Source organism: Zootoca vivipara, chromosome 14 (assembly GCF_965207765.1).
Source record: "Zootoca vivipara chromosome 14, rZooViv2.hap1.1, whole genome shotgun sequence".
In the NCBI taxonomy this organism is placed as follows: Eukaryota; Metazoa; Chordata; class Lepidosauria; order Squamata; family Lacertidae; genus Zootoca; species Zootoca vivipara.
In genome coordinates this window covers 16,903,812-16,923,877 of record NC_142597.1, presented here as the reverse complement: position 1 = coordinate 16,923,877, position 20,066 = coordinate 16,903,812, and the positions used below count along the sequence as shown (strand labels likewise).

At 46.1% G+C, this 20,066-nt stretch overlaps 1 protein-coding gene and 1 long non-coding RNA gene across 7 annotated transcripts; one reads left to right on the top strand and one right to left on the bottom strand.

The window, feature by feature from the left end:
- Positions 1–1,414: 1,414 nt before the first annotated feature.
- On the top strand, positions 1,415–19,941 carry SLC37A4 (solute carrier family 37 member 4). Of its 6 annotated transcripts, none has more exons than XM_060268438.2 (11): positions 1,436–1,663; positions 8,800–8,895; positions 11,219–11,669; positions 13,138–13,370; positions 14,783–15,026; positions 15,280–15,438; positions 16,556–16,641; positions 16,823–16,936; positions 17,649–17,714; positions 18,402–18,540; positions 18,624–19,941. In XM_060268438.2, the coding sequence occupies exons 3-11, from the start codon at positions 11,522–11,524 to the stop codon at positions 18,788–18,790; spliced, it is 1,356 nt and encodes a 451-aa protein (XP_060124421.2). In that variant the 5' UTR covers positions 1,436–1,663; positions 8,800–8,895; positions 11,219–11,521; the 3' UTR covers positions 18,791–19,941. The 6 variants fall into 6 exon arrangements, with proteins under 6 accessions (XP_034994768.3, XP_060124421.2, XP_088514184.1 ...); XM_060268439.2 differs by lacking the exon at positions 1,436–1,663 and adding an exon at positions 7,031–7,156; XM_035138877.3 differs by lacking the exon at positions 17,649–17,714 and having other exon boundaries at positions 1,415–1,663.
- Positions 13,515–16,999, bottom strand: LOC148683510 (uncharacterized). The gene is made up of 3 exons (XR_015947083.1): positions 16,870–16,999; positions 15,653–15,733; positions 13,515–14,260 (listed from the first exon to the last, which is right to left on the bottom strand). It is a non-coding gene; the product is annotated as an uncharacterized LOC148683510 (long non-coding RNA).
- Positions 19,942–20,066: the final 125 nt, after the last annotated feature.

The following is a 20,066-nucleotide window of genomic DNA, read 5'->3' as shown; positions in this document are numbered from 1 at the left end:
AGAGTCTGGAGTTGTTTGTTTTACATCAATGTTCAAGTGCTCGTTGGTCAGTTCTGTTAACTTTCTTTTCTGGAGGGAGGAAAGGAGAAAGCGGGTGGCGATCACATTTTAAGTCATTCAGTTGAAATGTATTTGCTCCTTTTGAAAATGGTTTCAATAAAATAACTTGCTTTTCTAAAAAAATAAAAATAAAAAATCACTCTTTTTAAATGGAAGGATGAAAAATGGTGGAGCCTACACTGGCTACCGTCTCAAACAGGTGGATCCTAAAGTGCCACCTACTGTCTGCTGCGGTGATGGATTTCAAAAAGGTGAGGGGCTGCCTGTTTGGTAATCCCTAACCCATCCAGGCCTCCTTATTTTTACAGGTGTGGGCAGTGAGAATTGGCGGTGCCTGAGTGCAGTTTTCCTTCCCCTCCATATTGGTGGATGCATTCTAGAGCTTGGGTAGTCTAGTGTGGTGCCCTCCAGGAGTTGGGCCCCTATTCTTTTAAGCCCGAATGGCTTAAGCCCAGAGGCAGTCCAGCAACATCTGATGACCACCATATTGGCTACCTTTGCTTGTGTGTGATTTTTCCTTGTCCCTGAACCTCTTTTTAGTGTGGAATCCTGTCTCACGTTAAGCCCCCACTAAAGGTAAAGGTAAAGGGACCCCTGACCATTAGGTCCAGTCGTGACCGACTCTGGGGTTGCGCGCTCTACTCGCATTATTGGCCGAGGGAGCCGGCGTACAGCTTCCAGGTCATGTGGCCAGCATGACAAAGCCGCTTCTGGCGAACCAGAGCAGCGCACGGAAATGCCGTTTACCTTCCCGCTGTAGTGGTTCCTATTTATCTACTTGCATTTTGACGTGCTTTTGAACTGCTAGCTTGGCAGAAGCTGGGACCGAGCAACGGGAGCTCACCCCGTCACAGGGATTCGAACCGCCAACCTTCTGATCAGCAAGCCCTAGGCTCAGTGGTTTAACCACAGCACCACCTGGGTCCCCACTACGGTATATAAAAGGATGTGTTGGATGTTTTTTCCCTAAACTTTAAATACTCCTAGCATGAAGGCAGGACCTTGTTTGGTGTGGTGCTTGATGCCTTCAGTTGGGCTTTCATTTTTGACAGGAGGGACAGGGAGGCTGTTGCCTTGGTGACCATTCCTCTGTGGAAGTCGCTGGCCAAGGGGAGAAAGAAGCACTCTTTTATTATTATGTTTCTTTTTATTTATTTATTTATTTATTTATGGCCCCCTTCAGCTTCTCCTTAAAGTGCTTCCTCCTTAAAATGCTTTGAGCGCAGCCTTTGGCTGCCTCAAGAGGCGCAGCCCCCTTCTCGCCGTTACTTTTTGGCGGGAAAGCTGATTCAAACTTTGAAGGCTGTGAGCCTGTCAGTAGTGGGAAGCGCGCGTGCGCTGCAGCTTGGCTTGGGACTGAGGCCGACGGGAAAACAGGTAAAGTAGGCCAAACACTGGTGGCGACCCTGCTTAGGAAGGGAAGCGTTACCATAGGAAAACTGCGCGCGAGGGGCAGGGATTGGCCGGAAGCTCTTACCTGTGGATACGGACAATGTGGATTGGAGGAGCCAGGAGAGTGGCGTGCCCCTTGCCCAATAGCCGAGGAGAATGCTTTCCGCAAGGCGGAGCTTCAAGCTGAGGGTCGCTGAGGAGCCACTATCAGGTTAGCCCACTTTTCCTGCGGCTGGTGCAGAGGAACCACCTTGGTGGGTTGGCGGCAGCGAATGAGCCACGTCCGGCTTGGGCAAGCGCCCTTTAATTGTATGGGTCATAGGTGCCCGGGCCGACGTTGATGGGCGCCCGGAGGCCTTTGGGAGCGGGAGGGAGGCGCTGGGGCGAGCGTGATAAGTTTCTTCCTGGATCCTCGCGACCTTTGCTTGCTTTGTTGTGTGGATCTATACTAAAGGGTCACCGATGCCGCGCCGCTACCCTCTCCGAGGGTGAGGGGATGGGGGCCACAGCGCTCCCTGGGGCAGGTGGGCTCATCGCACTGCCTGAACCCGTCCCCAGGCGGGAGGAGTGGAATGCGAATAGCCTCCGCCCGGGGTCGGGAGACCCGTGCGGTCTCCTTCCTGTCTGGCTCCGCATGGGGTACGTGCCAGGCACCCCCACAAACACCCGAGGCTCAAGATCCTGCTGCCGTTTCTCGATTTAGCCCCATCTCTGCCTAGACCACGTCACGCGGGAAGGTGTTTTAAATTACGCGGCATTAAAATCATAGCTGCCAAGTTTTCCCTTTTCTCACGAGGAAACCTATTCAGCATAAGGGAATTTCCCTTTAAAAAAGGGAGAACTTGGCAGCTATGATTAAAATTCGTTATTGTTTTATCTAAATAGCCTTTGGCACCTCAATATATAGGACTCACACTGTTTGTATTTCTTTTAATACTGATTTCAGCATTTTACTTTTTAAAATTGTCATACTTCCCGCGACCGCATGATGAAAAGGCGGTAAGAAATTGGATAATACTGTATTTGGATTGTTTGTTTTCACAAATGCGAACCTATATATGGAAATGAAGAATAAAGGCAGTGCAAATCCTAATATATAGCGCTATTCTCCAATCCCAAACTTTTTAAACTCAAACATTCGTTTAAAGGATACAGAATTATCTCAGTGGGTAAATAGGCTAAAGTTGAACTGTTAATTCCACTGTAACTATTGCCTCCCTCCCCTTATTATTTACCGTGTTTCCCCCTTTTTAATACGTAGTCAAAAAGTAAGCCATGGCAGGGTTTTTAATCATTTGAGAAATGTAAGACATACCCCGAAAATAAGCCATACTTCCGCGATGTGCGGAGCAAGACCACTGAGCGCCCCAACCAGCTAGCGGGACCCAGCATGCTGGCTGCAACAGGAGGAGGAAGCCTGCTGGGTCGGGTCGGTGCCCGGAAGCGGTGGCTGCTGCTGCAGCGCCGATAAAGCGTGCAGCAGTGCCGCACGGAGCACCGAGGGCACAAGCCAGCAGGACCCAGCTCCTGCAATGCCGGCCATGGCAGGAGGAGGAAGCCTGCCAGGTCGGGTTGGCGCTCGGAAGTGGCGGCGGCTGCAGCGCTGACAAAGTGCGAAGCAGCGCTGCACACTCTGTGTGTGTGTGTGTGTGTGTGCGTCCGTCTCTTTCTCTGTGTGTGCGTGCGCGTCTCTCTCTCTCCCTGTGTGTCTTTCTCTCTCTCTCCCCCTGTGTGCGCGTCTGTCTCTCTCTGTATGTTTGTGATCGCGTCTCTCCCCCCCCTCCCCGACAGAGAAAAGGTGCCGTGCAGGTTCCTCTTTGGCTCATCATTCAGCTGCCCTGGCCTCCTTGCCGAGAGCTGACGCCGCTCCTCTCCCCCTCCTTCCCGCACGGAGCACCAAGGGCACGAGCGTCAGGAGGAAAGAGAGAGGGGCTCGTTGCTTGCGGAGGGAAAAGCGTGGGCTCGTTGCAGGTTTACCTCACAGCTGAGGGGGCAGCAGGGGCCAAGCACCTTCCCACCCCTCCCCAGAGCCCAGCCCGCAGGCTGTTCCCCTCAGGAAATGCGGCTCTTCCCGTCCCCGAGGAGAGCCGCCAGCCCTGGAGCGCCTCTCTGCCGCCCGAGGCTCTCGAAAGGCCGCCTCAGAAGCAGGCAGCTCCCTTACGCCATCTCCGTATCCCGCCGGCGGGGTTACTCAACCCGTTCGGCAGGACTGCCCCCGCCCCCGCCTCTTTGCAGAGTTTGTGCAGCTTGTGCGGCTCTGCCTAACTTCTTGCGCGGCAGGCAGGCGGGCGTCCTCCCATCGGCGCGGCGAGCTTTGCAGAATCGGGTGCTGCAACTCGGAAGCCGGCCAGGCGAAGCTTAGCTGCCAATCAAAAGGACAGGGGTGTACGCAAGACGTTCTCCTTAGTTGCTTGGACCAGTTTGGTGATGGTGATAATGATGCCCTTTGTTGAATCGGTAGAATTGTAGAGTTAGAAGGGACCCTCGGGGGTCATCTAGTCCAACCCCCTACAATGCAAAAATCTCAGCTAGGTCATACATGGCAGGTGGCCATCCAGCCTCTGCTTAAAAGCCTCCAAGGAAGGAGAGCCCTTGACTCAGGATGGGTAGGAGGGGAAAGGGAGAGAATAGAAGAGGCAGAAAACGGAAAGGACCATAACAAAGTGGCAGAGCACCCTGTGCTCTGTATGCATAAGGATCCCAGGTTTAACCCCCAGGTACCCCCAAGTTTGAAATCCTGGAGAGCTGCTGCCAGCCTGGTTGACAGCAATAATGGTAGAGGACACACGTAGCATTAAAAAATCCCAGTTTCAATTGCTGCAATTGCTTGCTATGTATTATGTATTGTATTTAAATAATCTCCTTATTTTCTTGTTTCATTTAATGGATGTTATGTACATCATGTTGTGCATTATGTTACAGTATTATGTTGTAAAACCTGGATAGCTCAGTTGGCTAGAGTGTGGTGCTGATAATGCGCGTGGAAGAGAGCGCTGAGCATCCTGAGCCAGTGGGACCCAGTTGTACCGGCACTTTAAAAAAAAGAAAGAAAAAAAGACACCCCCTGAAAATAAGCCACCGTGTGTTTTTTTGAGGGAAAAAAGTTATAAGACGGTGTCTTAAAAAAGGGGAAACACGGTATTAAATTAAACTTACTAGTCACTTGTAACCCAACGGGTCTCTGAGGAATGTAGGTTGGAATATATATGTGTGTGTGTGTGACAATGGCACACAGAAATACATAAATACAGTCATACCTCGTGTTAAGTACGCTTCAGATTTAAGTACTTTCAATTTAAGTACTCCACGGACCCGTCTGGAATGGATTAATCCACTTTCCATTACTTTCAATGGGAAAGTTTGCTTCAGGTTAAGTACGAACTTCCAGAACCAATTACAGTCATACCTCAGGTTAAGTACGCTTCAGGTTGAGTACTTTCCATTTAAGTACAGTACTCTGCCGACCCGTCTGGAACGGATTGATCCACTTTCCATTACTTTCAATGGGAAAGTTCACTTCAGGTTAAGTACGGACTTCCAGAACCAATTAAGTACTTAACCTGAGGTACCACTGTACATTACATCATATACTACATTAATATTACAGCATATTAGGAAAACACACAAACCCCCATTTGTTGGCATCCATCTGTCTCAAGAGACAATGGAAGAATGTACCATCAGAGGTAAAGTCAAACGGAGAGTTACAGCGCCTGTTGCGGCTGAGATGCACCACAGTGTTTCTTCTCCCTGTGCTATTCCCAGTGGTCATTTCTCCTCTGGTCGCTGTGGATCATGACCTGACACTCTCCAGACACAATAGTTCTCTGCAAGGGTTTCCATATGGCGAGGTTAATGTCAGCCTTCATGTCACATTTGCAGACATCTTTGTAATGCAGAATTGGTCTACCAGCACCAACCCTAGTGCCTGAAAGCAAGCTCCTCCTAAACCATATCCTTTGGGATCCTGCTCTCCTTAGGAAGATACACTAATAGATACGGTAGCTGTTCACACAGAGTTGTCTTCATTATAAAATGTAATGTAAGGTATCCTAATAAAAAAAATTCCTTCAGTAGCACCTTAAAGACCAACTGCAGTCATTAGCAGTCGTTCACAGCCATCTACAGGTTTACCACTCCCATCAGCCCATCACCCACCCCCACCATCTGACTCTTCTGTTTCAAGTGTATCTGAAGAAGTGTACATGCACACGAAAGCTCATACCAAAATAAAAACTTAGTTGGTCTTTAAGGTGCTACTGAAGGAATTTTTTTCTTTTGCTTCAACTCAGACCAACACGGCTACCTACCTGTAACTAGAAGTAAGGTATCCTGTAAGTCTTGGTTTTAGATAGAGGGGTAACAAGTGACTAGATAAAAATTTTACACTGAAAAAGTGTACATAAAAGCATTTGCAACCATGTAATGTCCTTGGCCCAGTCCTCCAGCTTGGCTGACTGCCCATTGTCGGCAGTTACCCAATTGTAAAGTTATCTCTGTTAATTATTCTTTGGCCTAAATTCAGTAGAGGGAAAGCTCCGCTGACTTCATCAGACTTGTATCAGAACCATTTTGATGGACTTTCCTTTATTGATTTTGCTTGTTGGTTTCCAAGCCCTTTTAGGCTCTAGAAAGTCATACTGTTTAAGTAAGATATGGAATCTCCTTCAGAGGGCTGTGATAAACAGGGATAAATATGATCATGCTCTTATCACACTTGCTCAGGACAAATGTCTGCAAGCTGCTTCACTGTGTCCCAGGAATAAGCCCTTCCAAAAAGCAAGTAGCTGGGGGAATTTAGCTCAAACACAGAGCAATAATTTTCTGCTGCAACCCTGTCACTCTTTCTGCCAGAAGCTGCTGTTACCCCAATAGCCTTTCTTACTTACCATATTTCTTACCTGATTTTCTTTGCCAAACCAATATCAGAACATGTTATGTTAAAATTCCAATACACAGTTAAATAAACACCAATAGAGTAGAGCTCTCCCATATATTAGCACTCTTAGCATGTGAGTAACTTGGGGTTTTCTAGTGAAGCTAGCAGTGTGCCCTTGTAAGGGACTTTGGGTGAGTGACCAAGATAGCACCAGAGCATTTCTAGAAATAAGAGTTTTATTGAGAAAATATACTAACATTGCAATTTAATAGTTAACTGTTAGCAGAGACAGGAAGGTTAGAGAGAATGGTCATGAGAAGTGATACTGAAGGAAAGCTGTACAGTGAATTGCTTTGGCTTCTCAGGAAGGGGAAGTGGGCAGAGAAGAATAGCAGTAGGAATTAAAGAATTGACAAGAGAAAATGTTATATCTTTTTGTACTTATGCTCTGTTGAAGGGGGGAATCCTTGGTGCCATAGTGAACTCCAGAATGAAGAAACTCATTGGCCATGGCAGGATGCTACTGGGTAGAGTCCACCTGAAAGGAAAGTGCAGAAAAGGGGCGCTCAAAGCTGGGGGGGATCACTAAGCCTACATTTATCACAACAGAATCCTTTTATGGAATCCTCTGGAGCTGAAGGGTTTCAGAGGTGCAAGAGTGAGCACCCAGGCAGGAGTTCCTAAGGCTAATCAAGCAAGATTATCTGCCAATCAAGACTGCTTCTTAAATCACTCCGCTTTTGTGACCTCAGGACTTTCAGCTGAATCTTGGATCTAAGATCATTTATAGTCTAAAAAGAATGGGATGATCCTAGCTAAAAGGAGGTAGGTTCGGCTTTAGGTGAAATTTAAAGGACTTCTTGTTAAGGACCTTTGAAATTGCAGGACTCTGTAGCCCATTTATAATTTTAGGTGGTCCCACATCTGTGCGGGGGAATCTGAGTACTGCCTTGTCCATTTCTACTTCATTCTACTTTGCTCTCTACTAGTTCTCTACTAGCTCACTTTTCCAGACAAAATTTATCCTTTTGTTTCAAAGTCCCTGTGAGGACACAAAAATGGCAGCAAACTACAGTAATGCTGTCTAGCAACACTGCAGTGAAATTATCACATGTCAAAGCAGATTTTTAATCTCTGAATGAGATTTGTTCTTGGAACTCCTTAAAATAAGCAAGTAAACTTTTTTTTAAAGGGGGGGAGACATTTTTCAGCTCATGGACAATTGTTTTTGCAGAGGAGAAATATCAGTGGTGCCCAGAGGCAAAAAGTGCATAGAACAACGGCTGTAACTTATGTCTTTACAAGAGGGTACATTCCAGCATCCAGCCACAAGTTACCCATCCTTCCATCCATGCTAGCAAAAGGCATTATCACAGTTCAGGGACACATTCCAGCCACACAAAAGGACTTGAGAAGAGTACAGAGCTGAACCAGTTAGGAGAGTGGCATGAGGTCTGAGGGGAGAGGCTCCATCAGGCAAGGCCTCTTTCCACCTGCCTTGCCTCCCCCCATGGCCCTGGGACTCCTCATAAGGAAGCTGTGCCTGGAGGAAGAACTGTGAGGGGAGAGGCTCCATCAGGCAAGGCCTCTTTCCACCTGCCCTGCCTCGCCCCCTCCGGCCCTGGGACTCCTCATAAGGAAGCTGTGCCTGGAGGAAGAACTGTGAGGGGAGAGGCTCCATCAGGCAAGGCCTCTTTCCACCTGCCCTGCCTCGCCCCCTCAGGCCCTGGGACTCCTCATAAGGAAGCTGCCTGGAGGAAGAACTGTGAGGGGAGAGGCTCCATCAGGCAAGGCCTCTTTCCACCTGCCCTGCCTCGCCCCCTCAGGCCCTGGGACTCCTCATAAGGAAGCTGTGCCTGGAGGAAGAACTGTGAGAGGAGAGGCTCCATCAGGCAAGGCCTTCTTCCACCTGCCTTGCCTCACCCTTCAGTCTCTGTTTTTCAATTTGTATTGAATTTTTTTATGCACTGTGGCTTGCTGTTGTTTTATTGATTGTTATTTTGAAATTATTTATTGTAAATGTTAAGAGTGGGTTTCTGTTTAATTTTCATATGCTGATATTATTCTATACTATTCTAATGATTGTTGAGCGTTACATTATTTGATTTCTTATTTTAAAGCTATGTTTTATTATCACATTTTTTATTGCATTAGATTGTTATAAGGGTGTTTTGTATTTCATTAGATTCTGTTTCTTCAGCTTGTAAACCGCTTTGAGTATTGTATGATAGAAAGGCGGTATACAAATTAAAAGTGATGATGATGATGAGGTCTGGGTAGAAAGGCTTGGAGGGTTGCATTTGGCCTCAGCTCAGATTCCCTACGCTGTCTTGGACTTTTACAGTACTTTGCCCCATGGCATATGTGGAGTGCCACAAGAGTGTTTCATTCTTTCTGTTGTTTAAGAAGAAACTTGCAGAGCAGTTGCTAATATGCTGACTACACTCAGCTCTATTCTTTTCATACAGGATGAGCAGGTGAATTGCGGTCTGCCATGGACCAGACAAATGCTAATAAACTTAACAGTAATAAGAAGAGGGCCAGTTCATCTAATCAACCTCATGGTGGGTGTTTCCTTTTCTCATCCATTCCTCTTACTGTAATAGTTTGCATCTTGGGGATATCTTGGTTTTATGCAGCCTTATGCTGGAAGCCCAGATGGCATCTAACACAAGCCTTTCAGCAACTTGGGCTGATGCACCTACTGCACCTGGTAACCATTGTCTGTGACCTGGTAACATCTAACTTGGATTACTGCAAGACTTCTAGGAGCTGCCTTTGAAGACCACACATAAGCATAAACTGATGCAAAATATGACAACTAGATTTATTGACTGGAACGCACTGCATGGAATTGTGTCTGCATGTATGTCTAAAACTTACTTTTCTGTTTTCATGGAATAAGCTGTTTTGGAATACTAATGATGGGTGAGATTACTCTAGTGCTTGGGGTACCTGTTTTTTGCAGCCCTGGTTCTGTTGTGCCAGAGGACAGGCTGTTGAGCAAGAGGAGCTGGCCTAGAAACTAGCATGTTTATCAAATCCACAGAAAGCACAGCATGCATAACTTTAGGAACCTTAGTCTGGCGAGCAGAGTGCCCTAAGGTACCTGAGAGGAAATAGTAGAGACAAAGCCTGAACCTTTCCAGAAAAAGGAAGTGTTAATTATTATAAAAGGCAAATGGCAAGCGAAATTATGGAAGGTTTTCCTCTTATGGGCGGTCCCTTTAACGTGGGATATATTAAGATATGGTATGCCCCAACAATCTAATCTTTCAGATGTGTGCTTAAGATCTTTCTATTTGCCCAAGCCTTTTCTGACTGAACTTTTCTGTTGTCATCCATATCAACTTTATTATTCTTGATGTACATTTTATACTTATTCTTGTTTTTTGTACACCACCCTCATACAGTGGTACCTCGGTTTAAGTACACAATTGGTTCCAGAAGTCTGTACTTAACCTGAAGCGTACTTAACCTGAAGCGATCTTTCCCATTGAAAGTAATGGAAAGTGGATTAATCCGTTCCAGATGGTCCATGGAGTAAACCTGAAGCGTACTTTACCCGAAGTATGAGTGTAATTGGTTCTGGAAGTCCGTACTTAACCTGAAGCATACTTAATCTGAAGTGAACTTTCCCATTGAAAGTAATGGAAAGTGGATTAATCCGTTCCAGACGGGTCTGCGGAGTACTTAAACTGAAAGTACTCAAACTGAAGCATACTTAAACCGAGCTATGACTGTATTTTATAATGTGAGTGCTTTATAAATAATTAAAAACGGAGGGGAGAGAGAGCTTAAAGGGAGATGGAGGGCAAAGGTGGACACAGACAGAGAAAGATATTTCAGTGTTTCTGCCAAGCTATATGGGGCAGGTAAAACAGGGCTGAGTCGAAAGCGGGTTTGCAAGCACAGCTGATCAGTCCTGTCCATATGGGCTTTCAAATCCGAAGAGTAAGCTGATTGTCTGGTCTTATGAAGCACTGTTTATGGGACTGTGTTAGTACTTTCCTGGATGTGCCTTTGCCTGCATGGTTTGATTTCAAACAGTGTGTGCAAAAGCAGTTCATCTAGTGCTTTAAATTGATTTGGATTTTAATTTTATGCTGCCTTTCTGCATTTTATGCTTTTATTTTTGTACTTTTACATTTATACGCCTTGATGTTTGTATTTTTTGCTGTACATTTAGAAGCTTCCTTAGGAATTTTGATAAATTGAAAGGCAGAATAAAAGTCTTCCAAATTAATAAGCTTGATGGTCCACCCTGGAAATACAGTAGAGGGAAGTGTTTGGTTTTTAATTCACTTACAGTAACTGGGCCATCACTCAGTGGTAGAGCCTCTGCCTCTGCCTTGCATTCAAAAAGTCCCAGGTTTAACCCACAGCAGCCTGAGGTAGGGCTTGGAGATACCCCTGCCAAAACCTGGAGAGATTCTTGCTTGCCTGTCAGTGTTGACAATACTGACTTAGATGGACCCATGATCTGACTCTGTAAGGCAGCTGCCTATGTTTCTGCCAATACAAGAGACAGCCTTCTTGCCTTAATGATTTTGACAAAGCTCTCCATCAGTGTCTGCAATTGCAGGATAATGTCTTTACAGCTTTGCACCTTCTTTCGGGAGCAAGACTCTTTCCCTAGGAAGCGTGGTGCTAGGTAGACTGCCCAGCCCATAGGCAGCTTGCTTCTGCATCAGGATTTAGTTCCTATCAAAGATTATATTGTAGACCTGATTCAGGAAGGCATTGACCCCCCCCCTTTACTCCATCGTGCTATTTGAGTTCAGGGGTCAGAGTGTAGTGGGAGTGAGGAAACCCTTGTTAATCTTTCTACTCGGAAGAAAAGCTCTGTTTATCCCAGGCTAGTGTCTCTTGTTTGTTTCACTGTAGGTGGATGGATTTATACTGAACAGTGTGTCCAGCCATGTTCCCGGAGTTAATTATTCTCCAGAAGGTGGCCGTGAGCAGAAAAGAGAGCAACAGCGAACTCCAGCAAACCTCCGGGCTCAGCAGAAACCCTGGCAAGCGCCTGCCGCTCAAGTGCTCTGACAGCTGCTGGTTCCCTGCCTCTCTTCTTTCTAGCACATTGGTGCCGCCACCCCTCTTTTCACATTTACTGTAAACTGGGATCTAAAGGCAGAACTGCTACAGGCACCTTCTCTCCGTCCTTAGAGGCACAGCTCTGAAATCGCAATGGCAGGAAAGGGCTATGGCTATTATCGGGTGGTGATATTCACTGCCATGTTCATCGGCTACACCCTGTACTATTTCAACCGGAAAACGTTCTCGTTTGTGATGCCTTCAATCATGGAAGAGATAAGCCTTGACAAAGATGACTTGGGTAAGAGCTTTCTTCTTGGAGGGAGATGGTACATGCAGAACATGTTTGTGGTGCTCAAAAAACTTTATCCTGAAAATATTTTCTTGAGATTTGGGGGGACTTCCTTTCTTTGTGCTTAGGTAGGGATTCAATTAGAATTCAGCTGTTGCTTTGCCAGGGAAGTTCTCTTTGGATGGAGGCCAGTCACTTAGAGGCCAGTTTGCAGTTCTGGGACTGATGTTGAAAGGCTGCTAGTTGTGCTTCTCTGAGTACTTGCATTTTCTTTCATTTCCAGATAAAGGCTGTCATTGTTGTTTAGAGAGCCTACCTTTTATCTGTAACCTGCCCCCTCAATGTCCACTGTTAAGAATTGCATCACTTCTTAACTTGATGTTACAGTAGTGCTAGTATTTATTTGTTCTTATACTATGTTAAGCGCAATGCACCATAATTAAAACTATATAAATAATAATAGGAGAGCAGGCGCCTGCCCCAAGGCGCTTACAGTCAACAATCCAACAAAGGAAAGGAAGCAGAGGCAGAGGCAGGAAGGGCATAAAAGTACATAATGTTTATTTCCAGTATGAGTACTTAGAGTTATTTTCACTAGGATATGGTGACTAAAGGATTATGCCAGACAAAGGGTCTGTGGACAATTGTTTACCCACAAGCTGGAAGCAGCTACAATAGATCAGTCTAAAGCCTGAGCAATATATTCCCAGTTTGCCTAGAGAAGGACAAACAAACATGGCCTTTCCTGAATGTAGACTTAAGCTTGAGGTAATAGATAGAAGGGCATCAGAATCTATAGAGCCTCTGTGTCTGTGTCATTGTTGTTGTTTAGTCGTTAATCGTGTCCGACTCTTCGTGACCCCATGGACCAGAGCATGCCAGGCACTCCTGTCTTCCACTGCCTCCTGCAGTTTGGTCAGACTCATGTTTGTAGCTTCAAGAACACTGTCTAACCATCTCATCCTCTGTCGTCCCCTTTTCAATCTTTCCCAACATCAGGGTCTTTTCCAGGGAGTCTTCTCTTCTCATGAGGTGGCCAAAGTATTGGAGCCTCAGCTTCACGATCTGTCCTTCCAGTGAGCACTCAGGGCTGATTTCCTTAAGAATGGATAGGTTTGATCTTCTTGCAGTCCATGGGACTCTCAAGAGTCTCCTCCAGCACCAGAATTCAAAAGCATCAATTCTTTGGCGATCAGCCTTCTTTATGGTCCAGCTCTCACTTCCATACATCACTACTGGGAAAACCATAGCTTTAACTATACGGACCTTTGTCGGCAAGGTGATGTCTCTGCTTTTTAAGATGCTGTCTAGGTTTGTCATTGCTTTTCTCCCAAGAAGCAGGTGTCTAATACTGGCTAGCATTTTGCTTGGTTTAAGTACTGTACTACTGTCAACGAGGCTGAAGAGTTCATTTGCGACCAAGTTCCTTTGGCATAACATGAGCATGGCATAACTATTGGGTTCTCATCCAATGCAGGTCTCATCACCAGCAGCCAGTCTGCAGCTTACGCCATTAGCAAGTTCATTAGTGGAGTCCTTTCTGACCAAATGAGTGCCCGGTGGCTTTTTTCCTCTGGCCTCCTGTTGGTGGGCTTAGTCAATGTGGTCTTCTCTTGGAGCTCTACCGTCACCATCTTCGCAGGGTTGTGGTTCCTCAATGGGCTGGCCCAGGGCCTAGGGTGGCCCCCATGTGGAAAAGTACTGCGCAAGGTAAGTGTGTGTGTGTGTGTGTGTGTGTGTGTGTGTGTGTGTGTGTGTGTGTGTGTGTAGGGCATGCTGCTGCTTTCTGAGATGTTCCTAGCAGCAGGTTTCCAGCAGGGGGCCCTGTGCCAAGAGAGCAGTCAGTCGAAATCCATTCTCCAGGGCAATGGAAGCTGAGAGTTGCAGGTGGCAGCAAGCGGTTCTGGTAGCTTTTGTTTAGTGACTGTTTCTGTTACTGCTGGTCATTAATGCCAGAACCTCACTTGCTGTTTTCCTGTCCCAGGCTGCAGAGATAGAGGCCTTGCCTCTTCTCTCTGCTCCCAATAGGTGCCATGTTTCTCTTGAGCTTTGACTTGGCAGCGGTGGTGGGAGCTATCAATCACTAGCCATATCATATTTCACTTTGAGATATTCTTGGGCAGCTGGCACCCCTGTTGCCCCCAGCAGCAGCAGCAGGCTGCCTAAAGTAATGATCAAATGACGCTGAGCAAGTGGGCCTTGCAGGGAAAGTGTTTTCTGTGTTGGGCCAGGCATTCTGTACCCAGGAAGAGCTGGTGTGCAAGCAGCATAAAGAAGTAAGAAGAGCACTGGCAATCGAATCAAAGGCCCACCTTGTTCAGCATCTGGTTTCCTATAGTAATCAACCAGCCACCTCTTGGGGGACATACAGTAAGCAGGACAGGAAGGCAATAGCTGTTGTTCCCCAGCAAACAGAGGAAGAGCGTGCCTCTGATTCCGATGGCAGAATATATGCCTCATAACCAGTAGCCATTGATAGTGTAACATCCAAAAGGAGAAAGGGAAGCTCTCTGAGGTCCTGGCAGTAACATACAACCCCCTCTGCAGAAAGATTGGGGACTGGAGGTGTTTCTGGGAGCAGTAAACTCCATTATTCAAATCTGTAAAATAAAGGAAGATTATTGTGAAGTGTTTTTGACCAAGAGGCCACTCCAGCTCCTTTTGTCCCACCTTCAGCCTGTGCAGAAGCCTCTGTCCCTTTCCCATACCAGGGTCTGGCTGCAGGCAGCCCTTTGCTTATTAGCTGTGCAAGACCCTCTGCTTTTTTGAGCTGCCCTTGGTTATGCCCCTTTTATCTGTCTCCTGTTATTTTTGAGAAGTTGTTCAGACTTAATTGATTGTATCTTGTTTCATTTTCTGCTGATATGTTTTTTATACTGTAAACTGCTTTGGGAGCCGTTTGGCTGAAACATTTTGGGAACTGTGTTTCGAGACGGACACTTTGAGATGCAGCTTGGGGGACTGGTTTGCGTCCCATTGGTGACTCCAGCAAAATTTTGGCCATCATTGTTCATGGCTTATGGAGCGGAGTTCTAAAGTCGCATGAGCCTTCTGTATGCATGCCGGGCCCTGGAATGGGGACCTGCCCCAACTCATGTCCTTTCTCTCTCCCTTCTGTGTAGTGGTTTGAACCTTCCCAGTTTGGGACTTGGTGGGCCATCCTCTCCACCAGCATGAACCTGGCAGGAGGGCTGGGCCCTATTGTAGCTGCTCTGATGGCTCTGAGCTATGACTGGCGCACAACTCTGACCCTTTCCGGTTCTGTGTGTGTGGTCGCCTCCTTTGTGTGCCTGCTCCTGATTAAGAATGAGCCCTCGGACGTGGGACTGCCCAACATTGAGCCTGGGCCCAAGAAAGGGAAAAAGGGTGAGTGTCTGGGAGGCAAGAACTGGCTGAGGTGGGACAAAATGGCAGAACTGCCTGATATGACCTACTTTTGACCAAGCTGCAAAGTGGAAGGTGTAGAATCCGGCAGGGCAGGTAGCCCTGACAGGATTATAAGTCAGCTCGTGGAAGCCTCCAGTGAGGATCAATGGGAAGCCATGAAATTCTACGGTACTGCCAAAGTTTTATGAGAACTTAGCTCGAGCTCAAGTGAGTAATGGTTTCTTCCTTGTAGGCTCCTCAGCAAATGACAGCACACTGGCTGAGCTGCTGCTTTCTCCATACCTCTGGGTCCTGTCTACCGGCTATCTGGTTGTCTTTGGTGTGAAGACATGCTGTACAGACTGGGGGCAGCTATTTCTCATCCAGGAAAGAGGACAGTCTGCACTTGTGGGTATGAGACACCAGCCCCAGCCTAATGTTGTGTTTTCCAGAGCTAGTCAAATCCTCATGGCAGGCAATTAACCCTACCCTTGAAAATGTAAGAGAGTTCATTGTGTGCCAATGTCAGTTGGGAGTTACCAACATGATTTGCTTGAGGGCTGCCTCTGAGCCCTATAACTGCCCCCTTCATCATGAGGCGGTGAGAGATGGTACCTTTTCCCTACCTTGAAAAGCATAGTGAGAGGAAATTGCAACTCTATGTGCTTCTCCTCTTGCTGCTGTATTGTGGTTTTCAAGGCTCAGATCTGCAGGTAAACAGAAAGAAAAACAGAGTAGGGGGAAGGTTGGAGGGAAAGGGGCTGATCTGGGAGGCAGGTGCAAGGGTCAGAGAAAACAGCAGGTACAGACATATGAGTCTGATCTAGACAATGAATTCTCTTGAAATGGCTTAAGTTTTTTTCTACAGGTTCACTACCACCACCAAATCACAGGTCATATCTGTCTCCATTGACAGAATTGTAAAAATTACAGATGCAATGCTTTTCTTTGCAACCATGATGCTGAACAACATGGAGCGAAGACATGGATCTTTGTGGATCCTCATTATTTTGACAGGATCTTCTCAAAACCACCATAAATCATAGATCACCTCTAGATTGGTTTTTTTTAATATTCTGTGTAAAAATCATACAGATCAATGAGGATCCATTCCTTGTATCAATGTTTTTGAAGTACTGAAAAGCACTGGCTATTATTTTTCAAGTGTATCCTTCCCTTATTTGTCTGAAGAGGAATAGTGACACAGGTGAGAGAAGAAACTAGAAAGGGTTGAGCCCACAGTACCCTTGCAAAATTTCAAATATGCACACAGGCCCAAAAAGATTGGTGACCCATGCTCTAACCTGCTACTGGCCTTTCTTAATGCCAGATACCATTTGTTTCCTGAAATATTTCGTGGTGGGAAAATATATGAGAAACTGCTTTTAGCTGAGAAGTGTTAGTGCAGCAGGCAAGAAACTGTTAGCCTGACAAATCCCTCATTTCCATGTTCAACAAGGAAGCAGAATTCCCATGTGCAGATTCTCCCTCTAGTGTAAGCTGGCTTCTATTTGTTGTATACCCTGTAGGAAGTTCCTACATGAGCGCCTTGGAAGTTGGGGGCCTGGTTGGCAGCATTGCAGCTGGCTATCTTTCAGACCAAGCAGTGGCACGGGTAAGTCACCCTGTCTCAGGCTGTACAAAGGACAGCTACTCCTGGACGTCTGTTTCAGGCAGCCTTCCAAGGCAGTTGGTGAATGGCAGTACGGACATAGGTAAAGGAGGGGCTTGGCAAGGCACAGGTACTGCTGAGGTTGTTGGCTGTTTTAACGCAAAGGCATATTCATGTCTTCCAGGTGGGCCTGTCAAATTATGGGAACCCTCGACACAAACTTCTTCTCACCATGATGGCAGGCATGTCGGCTTCTATGTACCTCTTCCGGGTCACAGTCACAGCCAGCTCTCCTAAGGTAAGCCATACAAAAGCAATTTGTTGCCACAGCTCATTAGGTGAGACAGATACAATTCAGACAGAAAGCTGGTAGAGGAAAGGACAAAACTGTTCCCATGCACAAGCAAGGACTATTTCCTTATTGCAAGACCTGATCGGCTCACAGCATCACCTGCTCGGAGACTGGACATGTACCGGTAACTCTCTCAATTCCTTATGCTTTTTAGTAAACAGTAGCACATCCCAGGAGAAGGATTTCCACAATTGAAATGAAGTTTGACTTCTGGGGCATATGTGATGTTCTCTGGCTTTGGATCCCTTAGAGTGAAAGTTTATTGGGACCCTTCCTTTCTGGGCTTTTTACATCCACAATTGAAGCTATAAATTTCACAGCTTCGCCAGCTTTGCTCTGCCTTAGAGAAGCAGTCAAGGGAATTCCCCAGTTCCAAGCAGAGCATCACACGAGCCGATGTGGGGTATTTCCATTTATGGCAGGAGTAGGACCCTGTGGTCCTTTAAAATTCCAATCAGCCCTAGCCAGCATGAGCAATGGCCAAGGATGATGGGAGTTGTAGTCCAACAACCTGTGTATGGCCACAAGCCTCGATCATTGATGTACAGCATTGAAGGTGGTGGTGGTGTTTCTGAATGGCAGGCTTTACAGTTATTGCAATGCCTTTTTCTTCTTCTCTCTTTGCAACTTGCTCATTTTTTCCTTCTTTCTCTCTCAGGAAAGCGACTATTGGATTCTAGCCCTCCATCCTCTTGCTAACCTTGTGGGCTTAACAGAACACGAGGTCTATATCCTGCTTTATCTTTATCCTGCCTTAGCTTCCCATCTCTTGTTTCTCTGCTGTTATTCTGTGGGGTTTAGAACCTTGAAGGAATGCAATAAATGTCTAAAAGAAACCAAAGCCCTGTCTGTTCATGCTGTCAGCTGCTTCACACATCTGTCTCCTAACACATGTACTTCGTAGGTAGCAGCTTTGGAGCATCTGCCTATGGTGAAAGGGTAAAAGGAGCTTCTGGGATGCTTAGGGAGACATGATATAATCCTCTGATTGCACTGATAGATAATGTTGCCCTAGACACGTTATCAGACCAGTGTGCTAAAGGTTCTCATTTTTACAGTGATATATATTTTAAGGACAGTTTTTGGGGTACTGTTGTAATTTGTGCATCTGCAAACAGTGATTTTAAAGCACTTACTGATATCTAACCCCATCAAATGCTCTTGCACAACCTTTGCTTTCTATAGAAACTGCTGCTCATGTTTGTTATTCATCTAATTAACCAGATTGCTAACAGTTCCCCTTGACTCCAGAAAAATGGTGTTAAGAGCTCTCACAAGTACTGTATAAGATCTTTCTCAAGTGTAGCCTGAAACACTACCTCGTAGACAGAGATCCAGGTAGCAAGCTATAGGGTAGCTGAAATTTTATAACCCCCACATTCTGATTTTCTTTTTGGCCTTGTTTTGTTAGTTATGGATCCTGCTATTAGGAGCTATCTTTGGATTTTGCTCTTATGGGCCGATTGCATTGTTTGGAGTAATAGCCAATGAGAGTGCACCGTCAAACCTGTGTGGAACTTCACACGCCATTGTTGCACTAATGGCAAATGGTGAGTGTAGTCCTTTCAGAAATTGAGGATGGCAACACATTCTCTCCCCCTGCCCTCAAGTGACCTTTTCTTCTCTTTTTCAGTTGGAGGGTTCCTGGCTGGGCTACCTTTCAGTACCATCGCCAAGCACTACAGCTGGGGAACAGCCTTCTGGGTAGCAGAAATTACCTGCACAGTCGGCACAGTAGTGTTTTTCTTCTTGAGGAACATCCGCACCAAGATGGGCCGTGTACCAAAGAAGGCTGACTAAAGCACAGCGGTGGCTTGGCTGTTGGAGGAGTCTCCCACTGCAACCATGGGTTTTTAAAAAGTACTCCAACAACTATTAGATCAAAGGCAGAACTAAGCTTTGACAGAGCATCCTGGACCAGGGTAAAGTTTTCTGTTAAAAAAAACAAACCACTTTGCTGCCGCCAGTTTTTGTTCCTTAAAATGGGAATGGCCAGAATGGTTTGGACCTAATTGACTAAACCTTATCCTGCTTCTCCCTGGCAAAGCCAAGGTTTGGCAGCCCCACCTGTATTAGCCTCCTGATGATCTCACTGGCAGCCTGCACTTCTTCCAAATGTGTTGTAAGCAAGCAGCATATGGACTCATTTTCACTGCCTGGAGAGGAAGGTATCACTTTTCTACCTCCATCACCTACAGAACACTTCTCTTGTGTATTTGTGCTTAATTATTCCCTTGATTCCTTCACCTTCCAACATTCAGTTAATTTCGATAACACTCTTCTCAAACAGTCTATGGTTCATTGGGGGTGTAATTGATTTGGAGACATTCACAGGAGGGGAGGCTTCATTCCTTAATCTTAGTATTTGGGGCTGTAGCTAGGCAAGGATAGATGGGCATGTGTACCTTACTAAGCATATAGACATGCAAACCTCAGAACCGGACCCAAATGTGGCCATCCAGGCCTCTTTCATCTAGTCCTCTGGATTCTTCCCCAGGCCCCATCCCTACATTGTTTTCATCTTCCAGAATGTGTTCTTGAACTCTTTTAATGCTTCTTCTTTACATGGATGGAAGAGGGGGTATGTATGCATAGAAACTAGTCTACGGTACAAAGGTAAACTTTACATGAGTTATCCTCCTTTTGCCTCTGGCACTGTCTTCTGCTGGCATGTTGGCAGGAAGGGAATGCAGCTCTCAGACTGATGTAAACAGATACATGATAATGAGGAAGTGATTATCCCCCTTTAGTGTAAGGAAATGTAGCATTTAGCAGTTGCACTGATCAGAACTTCCCTGGACACTTCTGCAGACATTAACTATAATTGCCATGAGGAGCCGATAATGCAGACTAAAAATGGATTGTTTTCTGTAATACTGGATTCCAAATCTTGTTCATTGTTATCGAGTGTACACTGACAGCAATAAAGACAATAAAGTAGAATTAACCTATGTTACTGCGCAGAGGCCTCTTCCTAAATAGGATGACTCCACTAGAAAGAAGCCCACAGAGATTTGCAATTTGGTTCAGGCCCTTACCCTCCCTGGATGCTGAACACCAGATAATTCATTCCCAG